At 53.9% G+C, this 16,508-nt stretch overlaps 1 protein-coding gene across 3 annotated transcripts in view; it reads left to right on the forward strand.

Moving 5' to 3' along the window:
* The first annotated feature begins 1,188 nt into the window (after positions 1-1,188).
* Positions 1,189-16,508, forward strand: part of MAEA (macrophage erythroblast attacher, E3 ubiquitin ligase) — a 31,122-nt gene continuing 15,802 nt past the window's right edge. For all 3 annotated transcript variants that reach the window (XM_082629690.1, XM_082629691.1, XM_082629692.1), the window contains exon 1: positions 1,189-1,300. In XM_082629690.1, coding sequence (XP_082485816.1) covers positions 1,232-1,300 — 69 coding nt within the window. In that variant the 5' untranslated portion in view covers positions 1,189-1,231. The remainder of the gene's footprint in view (positions 1,301-16,508) is intronic.

Here is a 16,508-nt window from a genome sequence, read left to right on the forward strand (position 1 = left end):
CCAACTCCTCGTTTTCCCTGTAAAAGCAAGTCCCCATTTCTTGTTCTCTGGGTTTGCCTGTGGTCTGTCCTTGTCTGCATATTCCGAATCGAAGTTCCTCCACTATTCCTGAGTAAACTCACTTTTGTTGGTGAAATAACTGGCTGTCATATTATTACAGTTGACAGAGGCTTGAGCTTAGCCTTGAGCTGCACAGGCTCTGATTGCCTTGATGCTGTTACTCTGGTTGATGTGATCAGGTTCCAGGAACTTGGTTTTATCCAGGACAGGAAGCTTCTCATCCTCCCGTGGTTCTGTTATTGCCATGATTCTGCTAGAATGCTGCAGGGCATGGGGGCTGGTGGAGGTGAGGGTAGAGTCCGAGTGGCTCCCATTGCGACAGTGGCTTTCTTGTGTCACCTTAGGTGATTTTTTCAATGCTCAACTTAATATTTCTTTTAAAAATCGTTTCAGAAATGAGTGTGAGATGTGGCTTAATTTGAAAGTCTTCTCTTAACTAGTGAAACCTAATTTAATTTCTATTTTTAAAAGGAATAAAAGGGAATAAGAATGTGAAGTGGTTGAAAGGAAACTAGAGTCGGTGCGGATGCCAGGGATGCTGGATGCTCTCCCCGCACCGGGTCCTTGTTACACTGTGGGAGCCTCTTTCCTTAACCAGTTCAGTTCTCCTCCTCCCCAGCGGGAACCTGCGGCTCCGTGTCAGGCTCCAGACGCATTCCTCTGCGGAGAGGGGCCCATGGAAAGTAGCCGGCTGACAGGCACCTGTGGCCTGCAGAGATTCTGGCCACGACTACCACGCGGGGTCACTGCAAGGAGGGGTCCTAATCAGGAGGGAGGGGTCACTGCCTCCAGGGGCCGCCCCACGCGAGCCCAGTCACCCCCATAGCCGCGCTCCTCGCAGAACCCCGGCCCTCGACCCCCGGGGGAGCTCTGGGAAGGCAGCACTGGGGCTAGTGCAGCAAGCGAGCGACGGGTGGAGAGAAGCCGCCCCGCCCCGCCTCAAGTTCAAGGGGAGACCACGCCCAGCCATGCTTCCCTCTGATTGGCTGAACGAGAGAAAGGCCGGCGATGATTGGGTGGAGCGGACGCCTCTCGGCGCCCATTCTCCGCCACGGGGCGGGGGCGGACGTGACTGGTGCAGGCATCGGCCCGCCCCGCCCCGCGACGTCACTACCCGGCGTGCCGCGCGCCGCGCTTCCGCTCCGCCCGCTAATGTTTTGGCCGGTCCAAGATGGCGGTGCAAGAGTCCGCGGCTCAGCTCTCCATGACCCTGAAGGTGCAGGAGTACCCGACCCTCAAGGTGGGGTCTGCGGCCGGGGAACGCCCGCGCCTGGCCGGGCGGGCTCTGGGGGGAGGGGGAGGGGCGGGGCGAAGGCCGGGGCGCGGCATGGGGCGCCGGGCGGAGGCCGGGGGTCTGGGGGCCGGACTTCCCCGGGGCCGGGGGTCTGGGGGCTGGGCTCCCCGGGGGCCGGAGTCTGGCGGCCGGGCTCCCCAGGGGCTGGGGGCCCGTCTCTCTGGGGTCCGGGGCTGGCGGCCGGGCTCCCCGGGGGCAGGGGACCTGAGGGCCGGGCGGGTGTGGCGTGTGGCTATCCATGCTCCCGCCTGCCTTCGTGACAGGGCGGGGAGCGCGTCTGCCTGGCGCCCCGCTTCTCCCTCCGGAGCCCGATTGTGGCCCGTTCGTCCTATAATACCGTGAACTGCATCAGCGACAGTCCTGGTCGTAGACAGGCTGGTGACTTTGGAGGCTGGGGTTTCAGGGCTGTGGGGTCGCGGGCGCCCAGCCAGAGTGCCCACCGTGACTGGCGGTTGGTGTCCAGCTATCCTCCCGGAAGCTCGTGTCAGACGGTGTTGATGGATGGCTTCCAGCCTCTAATTAGGGAACCTGTGAGGAGAGACCTCACGACCCAATGGGAACCCATTTGCGGGGCGTCACCAAACCTGAAATACAGCCTTTGCCACTCGGTCGCCAGTTGGGTGACCTTGGATGGTCACTGAGGCAAGTCGACTTACGCTGGGATGAAATCGGTGTTCCCGGGAGAGGGGTCGGTGCTAGTTCTTGCCTAGTTAGTAGAGGATTCAATGGTGATTGACTACAGTGAAGCACCTGGGAATAAATTCCTTCAACGCTCAAGGTTATAACATTCCCAGGAGAGCTGCGGCCGAGCCTACGTGCGTCTGAATTCCTTTCCCGGGGGCCAGGTCGCATCTCTCCTCCCGGAGGACCCAGCATCCCTGTCCACGTCAGTGGTGACAGAGGGTGGGTGCGGTGTGGCCAGGTTGCTGTGAGCTCTGTGTTCACTTCCTGGGAGACCTCGGGAGGGTCCTCAACGCCTCTGAGGTTGTTTACTCCTGTCAGACGAGCGCGCCTGGGTGGGCTCAGGGTGAAGAGAGGGCTCTGGCTGTGGGAAGGTAGCTGAAGGGAAGGCAGGGAAGTGCTGCTGGCCTGAGCCAGATGCCTGTTTGCTGGACCGCAGGTGTAGGGCGTGCTGTTTTGACACTCCACTCCCGCAAGACCCTGCGGCTCATAGGCCACGATTCTCTGCTGCCCGAGGCACCCGACCAAAACAAAGGGGCGTGAGTGGGAACCGCTGACTGTGAGCTTTGGTCTCAGCCCCTGCCAGGCCTGCCGCTTGACGGACAGACAAGAAGGTTCAGAGATGAAAACTGTGGTGGTGAATGTGGGGAACACCAGACAGGCAGGATCCCTCCTGCGAGTCCTCCTCTCTCGTTTCATAATCGCGAACGGAGTCTGAGTTGCAGACTTATCAAACAGGCTTTGATTAATGTAGTTAGGCAGATACTCCTAGAGGTAAAGGATTTTGTTTTTGTTTTTGTTTTTTGTTTTGGCTGCATTGGGTCTTCGTTGCTGCGCGTGCGCTTTCTCTAGTTGCAGCGAGTGGGGGCTACTCTTTATTGCGGTGGCTTCTCTTGTTGCACAGCACGGGCTCCAGGCACGCGGGCTCAGTAGTTGTGGCTCGCAGGCTCAGTAGTTGTGGCTCATGGACTTAGTTGCTCCGCAGCATGTGGGATCTTCCCGGACCAGGGCTCGAACCCGTGTCCCCTGGGTTGGCAGGCGGATTCTTAACCACTGCATCACCAGGGAAGTCCCAAGAAATATTATAGTATCATTTCAAGTGAGCTTGCCAAATAAAGACATTTTACTTCTTTTCTGGAATGATTTTAAAAAGTAGAATTTTTGCAAGGTACTCTCTCCGTTTTCCTTTCCAGATTATTTAGATTCCACAGGATAATCCCTCTGTTCTCTTGACACGTGTGTCACTGCTGAGTTAACATTTTTATCAGGAGTAATTCCTACTGGATAATGAGGAAGTTTCACCAGGAACATGGGAAGAGCTGTTGGCTCTGTGAGCTGTGCTCTTCATGGTCTGGAGGGAGTCCAGAGGCAGGGGGTGTGGGGAGAGGGGGCGGGGGGACAGGGCCGGGGGCAGGGGGTGAGGGCTGAGGGTGGGCGTTCTGGAAGGCATAGGTTGTGCTTCTCTAGTCTGAAGGCAGCTTCTCCTGCAGGGTAGCAGGGACGAGCATGCAGCGGGCAAGTCCCCTTCACACAGGATGGGGACTCCTCCCTGTTGGAGGGCTGGGCAGCCTCATCACAGCCTCAGGGCTGGTAAGCTCTTCTGCTCTTCTCTCCTGGCAGAGTGGCCAGAGGGTGGAGCGGCCCTCAGCTGCGGCTCCCGGTGCGCTCTGACTGGGCCTTCTCCTCCCGGAGCCCCTGCTCCCCCCGGGGCGGGGCGGGGCGGGATGGGGACTGGCCCAAGCCTGTGGACGTTTGGATGCGTCTTGGCGACGGGAGCTGTAGGATGCTGAGCAGCAGCCCCGGCCTCGGCCCCCAGATGCTAGGAGCACGCCTCTGGTGCCTCTAGCTTTGCCGCTTGTCCTGGGCCCGGGGCGCAGGTGGTCCCCATGAGAACCACTGGTCTGCACCTTGCTGTGGGGAACTCGTTCTTACCGCACCGGGCGTGTCCAGGCGCCTTGTGCTCCGGCCCTAGCTGGCACCTTTCCCTGCAGTGTGTTGGGTTGTGGGTCGTGCCCCTCAGGCCTCAGGGAAGGAGAAGTGGAAACTCGAGTGCATGACCCACCATCGTCAACCGGAAACCCTGTTCTAAGTATGTTTTTAGAAGTTTTTTCTCATTATAAAAGCAATTTGTGTTTATTCTCCAAATTACTTTGCTAATTATCCCATTAGTTTTTGGAGTTTTTACTTCTGTTTTTTTCCTTTGGACAGCTGAAGGAAAATCATATTTTGGAGGCCTTCTTTTCACCGTCCAGATCAGGTGGGAGTTCGCTCAGCCCAGGGGAGGGACCTGGCATTGTAGCTGGAAACCTGCTTTGGACCCTGACTCCTCCCCCTGAGCTCACCTGGGCCCACCTCTGGGAGCCTCATCCTGGCTCCCCAGCCCCTCTCCCAGCTGTCCCCTCCTCGTCACATGTGACAGGCTGGGAGTGTGGCCGTTGCTCCCAGCTGGGCCTGGAGGCAGATTCTCCTGTGTCTTTGAAAAAATCTGCTGCTTTTAATGTGGTGACGGTCTTGTAGACCAAGTACTGCCCTGCAATTTCAAATCCTGGCTTTGTACTTGTAGAGAGTTTGTGTGCCAGTTACATGCTAAAGTTATAACTTTCAGTGCGGTTTTACAAACTTGGTCTCAGCTGGGCTTGGGGGATCACGTGTTCTCAAGTTTGAGAAACGCTGGTAGCATAAAGTGTTTGGGCTTTTGAGACAAGTATCTGATTATGCTGTGTCCCAGGTGGTGGCCGTGGCTGGGGCCTAACCTCTTTTTACTTTAGGTTTTGTGATTTCCCGAGTGAGCCACTCCCTCCCTCAGACGCTGGCCATCTCTGGTCCGCAGCTGCATGCATCATGATTGCCTTCTTCTCAGGCTGCAACCTCATCACACCTTCAGGGCAGTGTTTGTTCTCAGCTGAAGGAGCCCGCACGTGGCCTTGGCTTCCAGAGCCCCACACACCCAGAGCTCGGCTGCGTGCCCCTCTCTGAAGTGTGTGCCTGCCCCGCGCGTCCTCCTGGCTTCGCGCTCCCCTCTCTCTCACTGTCGCTGGAGGGATGTTCGACCACACAAAGGCAACCTGGTGGCGTGTCCTGTCCTTGCATCCTCTGCGCCGGGCCCTCCCAGAGAGACGTGGGTTGACGTGAGGGGTCCCTGCTCGCTGCTTGTGTTTTTAAGTATTGTTAGTGTTTTAAACAGATTTTAAGTCTGGAAAAGAAAGGGCTTTCTAATCTCCATTTCTCTGTAAGGGGTGGGCTGTTGGAGCCGGCGCTGACCCCCAGCCCTGGGCGGGTGGTGGCAGAGCTGGTGGGGGAGCCGTGTGGCTGCCACACACGCCTCGGGCCCCTGGCTTCCGGCCGGGTCTGTAACAACCATGATCACTGAGCACGTGACAACTGCGCTCTTGGAACTCTCAGAACAAACCCAGGAGAGGGGGTCCCCGATGGTGCACGACAGCGGGGCGGCCTGATGGAGAGACGGGTGAGGCCCCGTCCTGGTCACACGCTTGGTGGCAGGAGGCATTAAACGAGGGACACAGGGTTTCAGCGCACTGGTTCGGGGGTGGCCAGGGAGGCGTGTTTCGGGGAGGAGCCATGTGGGCTGAGTTTTAAGTCTTGGCAACCCTGACACGGAAGGCTCACGCTCCCACTGGAGCGAGGCAGCTTGGACGTCCCCAGAGCCCTGCAAAGAGGGCAGGGGCCACTGAGTGCCCAGCTGGCGACACGGGCCGGTAGGGCGGGGCGGGAAGATGGGCCGGGAAGAGGCCTCAGGCAGGCTGAGGTGGGATGTTTGATGCTGACCTGAACCTGGCCAAACAGTTTCCGCCGGGGTAACAGTTGGTTATTTTCAGGTGTACGTTTTTTACAACCTTTTGAAAACTAGAATTATTCACTGTTTCAATCACTACTAACCAATAGTTAACAACTAAATATTGCTGAGTAGTTTGATAACTGGACTAGCGTGCAGAATGTGGCCGAGGGGAGAAAACCCCCAGCTGGGTCGATGGCCTCACTGTCCACAGAGCCAGCCTTCCCCTGCCACCACATGCAGCCCCTGGGGCCTGGCCTCGTCCCCTTTCCCATCATGACAGCGGCCTCCCTGCCCTGCCCCATCTGAGCCAGACCTCCCCCGGCTCCCCGCCCCATCCTGTGTCCCTCCCAGGTCTCTGCACATGGGAGCCGGCATCCTAGCGCTCCACCAGCTGGCTGGGCCAGGGCACTGCTGATGTGTCGTTGCCCATGTGGCCCCAGGCCACCGCCCTGAGCCGGATCCGGCCCTGTGGCCCCTGCGCTCTGGCCCTCGCCCTGGTGTTTTCTTTCTGGCTTCGGTCACCCTCTGGCGCTTTTTCTGTCAGATGCCCCCTTGGGACGCTGGTCCTCAGTGAGGGGCCGTGTCTGGGTGGTTGTTGCCCTCCCAGCGCCTGGAAGAGCTGGCCCGTGGCGGGCACTGGCGGTAGCTGTTGGCCGAGCAAGCGTCTCCTCTGTCTGGGGGGAAATCCCTTAAACATTCACATCCGGGTGTGGCAGCCTTCGGAGTTTCCTTTCTCACCCCCCCACCCCGGCCCGCACCCCTCTCTCCTTCCTTCGCGGCTCAGCTGCTGGGGAGGAGTGTCTGCACCCTGCCCCTCTGTCCACTCATGGTGTGCATGCCGTGACCTTCTAGGTGACAACTGGACAGCACCCTCGGGGCACCCCCTTTGAGATGGCCACCTCCCGGTCTCATGAGCGGTCTCCAGGCTGGTTTTGCCCCATCACTCCCTGGCAGGCTTCTGGCCAGGGTCTCCAGGTGACCCCATGGTGCTGCCTGAGCCCCTGACAGCGTCTGGTGCCCGCCCCCACCTCTTACCACGTGTGCCACAGGCTGCCCTTCCTTCCCGGCGTAGGGTCCCAGGTGGCTCCCGTGACGCCACCCACGCCTGGCTCCTCGCAGGCTCACAGCCGCCCCTCATCCTCCTTGTTGGGACTGCTCGCTGCCTTGGTGACCTTGTTTGAGGACCCCCGTGTGTACCGATGACTCCCAGCTGGATCCCCTCGCCAGCACCAGAGCCTTGGACCCGGGAGCCTGTCAGACGTCCCCTCTTAGGTCTGTAAGGTGTCTCAGCATGTGGAAGTCTGAACTCGTTGTCTTACCCAACTCCTCCGCAAACCCGCTCCCCCATCTTCCAGGTCTCAGTGGGGGACAGCGCTTCCATCCCATTTGGCTCAGGCTGGAACCTTGGAGCCAGCCTTGACCCCTCCGTTCTCAGAGCTCACATCCAGCCTGTCCTCACATCCTTTTCACTCTGCCACCGTGGCCTAAACCAGTCCCTCTCCGGGTTGTTGAAGGAGCCCCCAGCTGTCCCTAGCACTGCCCGTGCTTCTTCCTGGCAGCCTCCCGTCTTACTCGGGGTAAAGTCCAAGGTTATTAGAGTGGCCCTCCAGGGCCTCATAACTTGGCCCCCTCTTCCTTCTCCCCCACGACCTCCTCCCCCACGTCGTCCTCCTCCCCCTCCCCCTCCTCCCACCTCCTTCCCTCCCCCTCCCCCTCCTCCCCTCCCCCACCTCCTTGCCTCCCCCCTCCCCCCGCCACCTCCTCCCCCTCCCCCACCTCCACTCCTTTGGACACTGAGCCACAGTGGCCTCCCCGCTGCTACAGGATGTGCCAGCATGGGGGGCCTCAGAGTCTTTGCTCTTGTTTACTTTGTCCAGAATCCTTTCCGCCAGATGTCAGTCTGGCTTATTCCCTCACCTTCCCCTGTCTCTGCTCAGGTATCACCTTCTCAGTGCGACCACCTTACTGAGACTGGGAGTCCCACCATCCCCTCTTCTGCTCTGTTTTTCTCCTTAGCTGCCACTGCCATTTGACTTAACTATGTTTTGCTTCTTTGTTTCTAACCACTGGGATTATAAGCTCTTTGGAGGGCATAGAAGAAATAACTCCTCAAATAACAGATGAATTATTAAATATTATTTTGGCAGTTCTATCCAAAGAAGATTGAAACAAGTAAATGTAACTATTAGAGCGAATGAGACAGAATATGTTTATGTACCCAGAAACACAAGCAAACTAACCAGAAAATGACTGCAATTAATTGGAAAGGTCAACACAGTAACTGGGTACATGAAAAATAGACAAAAGTCAGTCACTTTTCTGCATCCCAGCAATAACCAGCAGAACATCTCCCGGGAAAATGCCAGGAAGAGTAAAACGTTAGGGTGACTGCAGCACACCAGCAGTGGGCGCCAGTGGAGGTGCCATGGCTGGCAGCAGCAGAGGGTGCTGGGTTTCTGTTTGAAGATGCTAACAGTAGCTGTAAAGATACCATCTGACTTCTCTGTGTGCTTGATCAGACCTTTCTTATTTATCATGAGGGAAGCTCCAAGAAGGGTGTCTCTGCTGGACACCAGGGTCTGGTATGAAACTGCGAAAGTAACAGCCTTGTTGCAGAATTGCTGGCTTTGGTTATGTGTTGTATGGAAAAGGTGAGACAGTGTTTCCCTGGTGTTATGCATACAGTCGGCACTGGTGCCTGCTCGGGCTCTGTGTGTCGTGTTTGGTCAGTGAGCCGTCCCGGGCCTGGAGACGCTCACGTGGAGGCCTGGTGCCAGGATGCCTTGTGTGCACGACGGCTAACTCAGCATTTGCAGCGTGTTCTGTTTTACCTGTACTGCCCTTGCTGAGATGGACCAGTGGCATGAAAAGATGCCTGTGAGTAACCAGCAGTCGCGGATGAGCGGACCCTGCCCCCAGGAGGGAGAATATGGAGGTGCTGACAGTGCCCTTCCCGCCTCCAGCTTTGTCAGCACTCCATGGAGTGAAAAGTCCATCTCATCACATCCCCTTAGAGGTGGACCAGCAACATGTCACTTTTCAAGAAGCCTATTTGAAAGAGGGGGTTTGAAGCACTCCTGCCCTTCGTGAGCCTCCCTCAGCTGTGTGCTGTGGCCAGGGAGGTCAGCCCAGGAGAGCGTGGAGCCACTGTGATTTGTGAGACTCCCATGCCACATGCCGGAACACGAGGCACAGCTCTCCAGGCCAGGCAGGGGCGTCTGCTGCCATTCAGGGCTCAGTCCAACACTTTACAAGATGTTGTTAGCTTTGTGATAAATATTTAGAAACCTCTTCTGAGGTTTCTTAATTGTGAAAAATAAAAGGCCTCATGCCATTGGGGAAATACTTCCTTCCTGTGCTGGTAAAAATGGCTGAAAACATTATGAGAACAAACTAAAATGCATCTCTTTGTCAGCAAATACTGTGAGAAAACCCACAGCAAACACTGGAGAAGGTTTGAAGAAACACGTACCAAAGCAAATGGCACAGTGTGGGAAGGCTGCTGTGGAGCTGGATGAGAGTACAGATGTTTCATACAGGTCTCGATTAGGGTGTTTGCCAGATTCTGTTTCAGTTATGAAAACAGGAAGGATTACTTTTTGCGAGTCACTTTTTGCGAGTCACTGAAGGGGAAAGAGGTTCTGGAGGAAACATAATTTAACATTCAACTAATTAAATGGAGAAATTCTATGATCTTAAAAGCTGGAGTGAAACAAATTACCAAGGAAACATTAAGTAGATTTGGTTAATACAAATTTAATTTTTTGGTATAACCAGATAAGATAAAACCAGAATTTAAAAGCAAGTAACAAACCTTTAACAAATCCACTAAATGTGAACCATAAAAAGCTGGTTCAAATTGATGAGAAAGCTCCAATACCCTCTTCCTTGTTGAGTATTGGGTGAGGAATACAAACAGAAAATATGTAGAAGGAAAAATGTGTTGAGTTGAACCGCATAAAATCACCCTTTTGTAAAAATGATGGCTGAATAGCATATACCATGTAAAAAGATTAAAAAAAAAAAAAAACTTCCCATAAAGAAAAACCCCAGGACATGATGGCTTCACTGGTGAATTCTATTAAATGTTTAAAAAAGAGTTAACATTGCTCCCTCACAAACAGCCAGAAAATGGAAGCGGAAGGAAGTTTCCCAGCTTGTTCTGTGAGGTCAGTTCTACCCTGATACCAAAACCAGACAAACAATACCACAAGAAAACTACACATCAGTCCTTATGAATGAATATAGGTGCTAAAATCCTCAACAGCATGCCAGCAAACTGAATCTGACAACATATAAAAAGGATTATGTACCATGACTAAGTGGGATTTACCCCAGGAATGCAAGGTTGGTTCAACATGTAAAAGTCAATGCCATACTAATAGTATAAAGGACAAAAACCACATGATCACCTCAATAGACACAGATAAAAACACTTGACAAAATCCATCACCCTTTCATGATAAAAACACTCAACAAACTAGGAATAGGAGAGAACTTCCTCTACCTGATAAAGGGCATCTCTGAGAAAACCACAGCCGACATCATGCTTAGTGGTGAAACACCAAAAACTTTCCCCTAAGATCAGCAAAAAGACAAGGATGTCCACTCACCATTTCCATTCAGCATTGTCCTGGAGGTTCCAATTGGGCCATTTGGGCAAGAAAAATAAATAGCAGGCATTCAAATTGGAAAGGAATAAGTAAAACTCAATTTGCAGATGAAATCATCTTGTGTATGGAAAGTCCTAAGGAATACACACGTACACAACACACACACACACACATACAAACCTGTTAGAACCAATAATCTGGTTCGGCAAGGTTGCAGGATACAAGATCAGTTTATATAATAGAAATAATTTGTATTTCTGTATCCTAGAAATGAACAGTGAAAAGGGAAATGAAGAAAAAAGTTTTATTTACAATAACACTGATAAATTGGATTTCATTAAAGGGAAGAAGCTTGTGTTTCAAAGGTATGCTGTTAAGAAAGTGAAAAGACTACTCACAACAGAAAATATTTGCAGTTTTTTTTTTTTTTTTTTTTTTTTGCGGTATGCGGGCCTCTCACTGTTGTGGCCTCTCCCGTTGCGGAGCACAGGCTCCGGACGCGCAGGCTCAGCGGCCATGGCTCACGGTCCTAGCCGCTCCGCGGCATGTAGGATCTTCCCGGACCGGGGCACAAACCCGCATCGCCTGCATTGGCAGGCGGACTCTCAACCACTGTGCCACCTGGGAAGCCCTGCAGATCACTTTTGATAAGGATCTAGGATCCAGAATATGTAAAGAACTCTTACAGTTCAATAATATAAAGACAAATAACCAGATGTAAAAACAAGCAAATGGTTTGAGGAGACTCCTCTGAAGAAGAGATACAAATGGCTAATGAGCATAAGAGGAGATGCACGACATCATTCATCATTAGTGAAATAATGAAACCATGATGAGGCACTGCTTTTACCCATGGGAATGACTGTGATCAGAAAGATGGACAGTAACAAGTGTTGGATGAGGGTGTGGAGAAACTAAAGTCCTGATAGACTCTGAGGAATGTAAAATGGTGCAGCCACTGCGGAAAGCAGTCTGGTAGTTCTTCAGAAAGTTACACAGAGTTACCATATGGCCTAGCAGTTCCACTCCTAGATAATCTACCCAGGAGAAGTGAAAACATGCCCATACAAAAACCTGTGCAGGAATTTATAGGCTTATTATTCATAATAGATCCAAAGTGGAAGCAACTAAAATGTCCATCAACTTACGAGTGTATAAACAAATGTGGTATCGCATAATGGAATACTATTCAGCCATAAAAAGGAATGAAGTACATGCTACATCATGGATGAGTCTTGGAAGCATTATGCTAAGTTTTAAAAAAAAAGCCAGACACAAAAGGCCACAGAATGTATGATTCCATTGATACGAAATGTCCAGAATAGGCAGGTCCATTCAAGTAGACAGTAGATTAGTGGCTGGTTGCCTGGCTATGGGGAGTAATTCTGTAGGCAGCAGGTTTCTTTTTGGGGTGATGAAAATGTTCTGGAAGTAGATGATGCTGATGGTTGCACAACCTTGTGATGATACTAAACACCACTAAGTTGTATACTTGAATTAAAAGGGTGAATTTTATAGTATCTGAATTATATCTCAATTAGAAATTGGTAAAATAAAAAGTGATGCAGGAGGACTTCCCTGGTGGCACAGTGCTTAAGAATCCGCCTGTCAATGCAGGGGACGCGGGTTCGAGCCCTGGTCTGGGAATATCCCACATGCCACGGAGCAACTAAGCTTGTGTGCCACAACTACTGAGCCTGCACTCCAGAGCCTGCGAGCCACAGCTACTGAAGCCCATGTGCCTAGAGCCCGTGCTCCGCAACAAGAGAAGCCACCTCAGTGAGAAGCCTGCGCACCGCCACAAAGAGTAGCCCCCGCTCGCCGCAACTAGAGAAAGCCCGCACGCAGAAACGAAGACCCAATGCAGCCAAAAATAACTTACAAAGGGGGGGGGGGTTTAAAAAATAAGTGGTGCAGCTTACCTTAAATTATCTTTCAAAGGGCGAAAGTTTTAGTTTTGGTAAAGACTAATTTACTGATTCCTCTTTTACAGTTAGTGCATTCTGTATACCTGCAAGAAATCTTTGCCTATTTCAAGGTTGTGAAGATTTTCTTCTATGTTTACGTCGAGGATTTTTACAGTTTCAGCTTTTATGTTTAGGTCTGTGGTCCATGTCAAGGGAATATGTGCAGATTGTATGAGGCACAGGTTGAGGTTTGTCCTTTTCCCACGTAGGGTCCAGTCCCGGCACCTCTGTTGCGGAGACAGCCTGTCTTCTCTGCCCTGAATTACCCTGTCTCTTTGGTTGGCCACACGGACTGTGCACGTGGGTCCACCCCCCGGGTCTCCCACCCTCCTTGGTCTCCGTTCCGTCCTGGACCAGTGCTTTGAATCAGGCACCATTGCCCGTATGTCACCAAAATCATTCAGGATATTTTTTTATCCAGGTAGAAAACAAATGAACCGTCTCCATCATTTCTAAGTGTCTAGCAGTGCTGTATCACGCTCAGATCTCTAGGACTCTCTAAGTCAGCTTGGGCCACGCTGACAGAACGCCCCACAGCACACACTGTTCCTTCGGGTCCTGGAGGTGGAGTCCCAGAGTAGGGGCCGGCACCCCCAGGCACAGCTGCTTCCTGTTCCCGCTGGGAGCGTCCCGAGGTGCGCGCTGCTCTCCTCGTGGTGTGACTGGCGTTTCCCCGAGTGTTAGTGGTGCTGAGCGCCTCCCACACGTGTTGGGGCCGCGTCTCTCTTCTTCGGAGAAATGTCAGTTCAAGTCCATGGCCCATTTCTCAGTTGGGTTGTCTCTCTGTCATGGAGCTGTCGGGGTTCCTTATGAAGCCTGGATAGTAACCCTTATCAGGTGTGTGGTTTGCAAACGTCTCTTCCCGTTCCCGTGTTTGCCGTTGCACTCTGATGATTGTTTCCTTTGCTTTGCAGAAGTTTTAAAGTTTAGTGTAGTCCCATTTGTTACCCTTGTTTTTATTGCCTGTGCTCTTAGGAATGTATTTTTTCTCTTGGTCTGGCTCTTTGTTGGTTTCCCACCTCACTGACATTTCTCATGTCTCTGTGATTTTGTTGTCTCACTGAGGACTGTCTGAGTAATTTTCCTCCCAGAAGGGGTTTGGCTGCTAAGGGGTTTGGAGCCTTGCCTATCAGAAAGCATCTCAATTTTGCCTCGTTCTCAGTGATACTTTGGCATGGTTTAGAGTCTTCAGCATTTCTGAAATTCCACCCCTTCTTTTGGCAAAAGCCCCTTGGGAAGGAGCCTGTGGAGCTGTTGGTGACAGAACAGCAGGGGACAGTTGGGGAAAGGCGGGAGAGGCAAGGCCTGGGCGGCCCAGTGTCCCCAGGAAGGACATTGATTCCAGGTGCTCGTGCAGGGGGGTGGGTGGCCGAGCTCAGGGTGGGCGGCATGGGCAGCAGAGGGTGGGACCCGAAAGCTCAGCCCTGCAGAGCGCGTGGCCCAGCTGGCGTGGCCCCCGAGCATGTGGGCCGGTGGTCTGGGGCGTGGGAGGATGGCCAGGGCCAGGAGAGGCGTGGGGCTGGTGCAGGTGCAGGGGAGGCCTCTGGGGGACGGGAGTGTCCGGAGCCGTCAGGGGCTTGGGTGGGGCGGGGTGTGGGCCACGTGCGGGGGCGGCACCCTCGCTGCCACCACCACCGGCCGGGCTGTGCCATGGTTCCATTCCCGCACCGTGGACGTATGCCAGATCCTGAGTCGGCTTCTTTCCTCGGAAGAGAAATAAGTAAGCTTGACTATTACCTTACAGTATAAATTGTTGGGACTGGATCCTAACGGTGGACTGAGGATGAATGTGAGAGCATCACCGGCATCTTTTTTGGGTAAGAGTTAAAAGTCGGATCCCCAGCCCACGGAGCTTTCTTTGGAATCACCCTGCCTCGGTGACGTGCATGGGTGTACCGGTGTGTGCCCAGCCCGTGCAGGCTCTCTGGCCCGGGACAGGGACCCGCGGACTCCTGGCCCATGATCGCACCTGTGCCTGTGCAGGCATGTGACTCTTTTCTCCTGTGTCATGGTTGTTTTGATTATATTTATTGGAATAGAATTTTAACGTCTGGATGTGATAATAAAAAACAACTTAGGAGCTTTTGTTTGTTGTGCATCGTGGGATTTGTTCAACTTGTTTTCTAGTAATTCCACTTTGTTTTCTTTTATGAATTCATCGGTCCAGCTCAGATTACAAATACAGAATGTGTTCACGCAGACGGCCTGTGGGACCCGGGCAGGCTGCCTCCGCTCCTGGCCCCGGGTCCTGAGGGCACAGCCGGTGACCCACTTCCCAGTCGTTCTGGAACTGAGTGCTCACTCTTTCAAGCAGTAAAATTAACGCCTACACTCACTTGGGTTTAACAAACAGCTTGGAAGGGAGTTTGCGGTCATCAGTGACACCCCACCAGCCCTGACTCAGCCCACTGCGGGTGTCTCTCCCTGTCTGCGCACCATGGAGGCTGCCTGGGGAGGGTCGTCGGGTCAGGACGGTGGCGTTGGGGGGCAAACCGAAGGCAGCTGAGTACCCTGGGGCATCTTCCCCGGTGCCGGTGTCACACAATCTTGGGGTTGCTCTACGTGCCGCTCCCATTGCAGAGACCCATCCCCCCCAGTCCTGGTCGTGGAGACCATGGGTGGTGGTTGAAGGCTGGGTTGTGCCTCCACCCTCCAGAAATCCCATCCTGTGGCAGGACACACCCTCCACAGGAGCTGGGGGGATCCTTCACCACACGTGGTTTGCTGTCTGCCATGAGCCTGGCACCATGTTGGGTGCTGTACGCAGTGGTCACTTTCTGACCAAGTGGACACCGAAGGAGCCCCTCCGTTTTTTCTTACAGGAAGTACTGAGTCCAGAGGAGGCGGCCAGTGTGGGGGGTGGACCACAGAGACCAGTCTGGTGGCCCATGCAGGGGGACCCACGCCACCCACCAGCAGCAGGTGGCCCCGAACATCCTTGTGAGGCCGTCTCCCGTATCCTGCTGGGCTTGGTCTCTTAGCTCGGTTGTGCTTTGATAGCCACCCCACAGCAGGTCATCAGCGAGCCCGAGTCCCAGCGGGCTGACCACCCCTTGCCTAGCCCACCCCGTCACACATGGCAGATGTGGCTCGGCTCGTGGCATTCTGCCCCTCAGACTACTGATGAGACAGACCCAAGGCGTGAACAGGCATGTTTACGCACTGCTGAATGGGAGTGGTAGCTGACGGCAAGGACAGTGCTGGCCTTGCTGGGTCTCTGGCAAAGAGTCCTGCTGTGGTGGCCCCTCTGTGGCTAGAGCCTGGCCCTGCCCGTCTCTGCCATCACCCCAGGGTCTCTGCTGCTGGGAAGCCCAGGCTCTGAGCCAGGCCTAGGTCTCCTCCCTGCCAGGCACAGTACCTGGCACACGGCTGGTGCCTAGCAGGTGTTGGTGGAGCCAGCAGTGCCCCGGGAGTGGGTGCTTCCCTGCTGGACAGGCCTGAAGACGAAGCGCTCACAGGGCCGGTTTGTGGCAGCCATCGCAGAATTCCACGGAGACCCGCCATGTGAACGGGGAGTGCTGGCAGGGAGTCCCTGTCTTCGGTGGGTTTCCCTAGGGGTCCCCGGGGTGCGGTGCTGGACCCTGCCTGCTGCGCTGTGATGACCGTGGGGGCCGAAGGGTGTGTGAACAGCAGTTCTTCAGACTTTTCAGTGATGCTTCGTGGGTTTTCTATCTTCCCGTGCTCTGGAGGGAATGGGTGTTCTTTTAATAACTCAGGGGAATGGGCGTCCTCTCATTGAGATCAGTTAAATGTGTGCCTGTGATCTCCCATGGGTGCTGATGCCGTCACTTTCCTAACCCTGAGGTGCTGCTTTCTGTCCGGCCTCAACCTGGTGCCCGCCAGGCTCATCAGCATCTCTGCTGCACATTGTGGGCTTCCATGTCCAATCAATTAAAGCCCCCAGTACTGCTCTCCTTTTTGGTCATTTCCTTAACTGTGTTATTCTAGATGAATTTGGTGATCTTTCTGTCTGCCTACTTATGGAGGTTTCTGGGAAGAGTGGAGGCTGCACTACATCTTAGATGTGGGTCAGGGTGCATCTCAGCCTTTGTGTCCTTGTCTAGGAACACAGGTGACCCTCGCTCACACGGGCCTTT

This window comes from Mesoplodon mirus, assembly GCF_964341445.2.
Source record: "Mesoplodon mirus genome assembly, chromosome: 2".
Taxonomy (NCBI): domain Eukaryota; kingdom Metazoa; phylum Chordata; class Mammalia; order Artiodactyla; family Ziphiidae; genus Mesoplodon; species Mesoplodon mirus.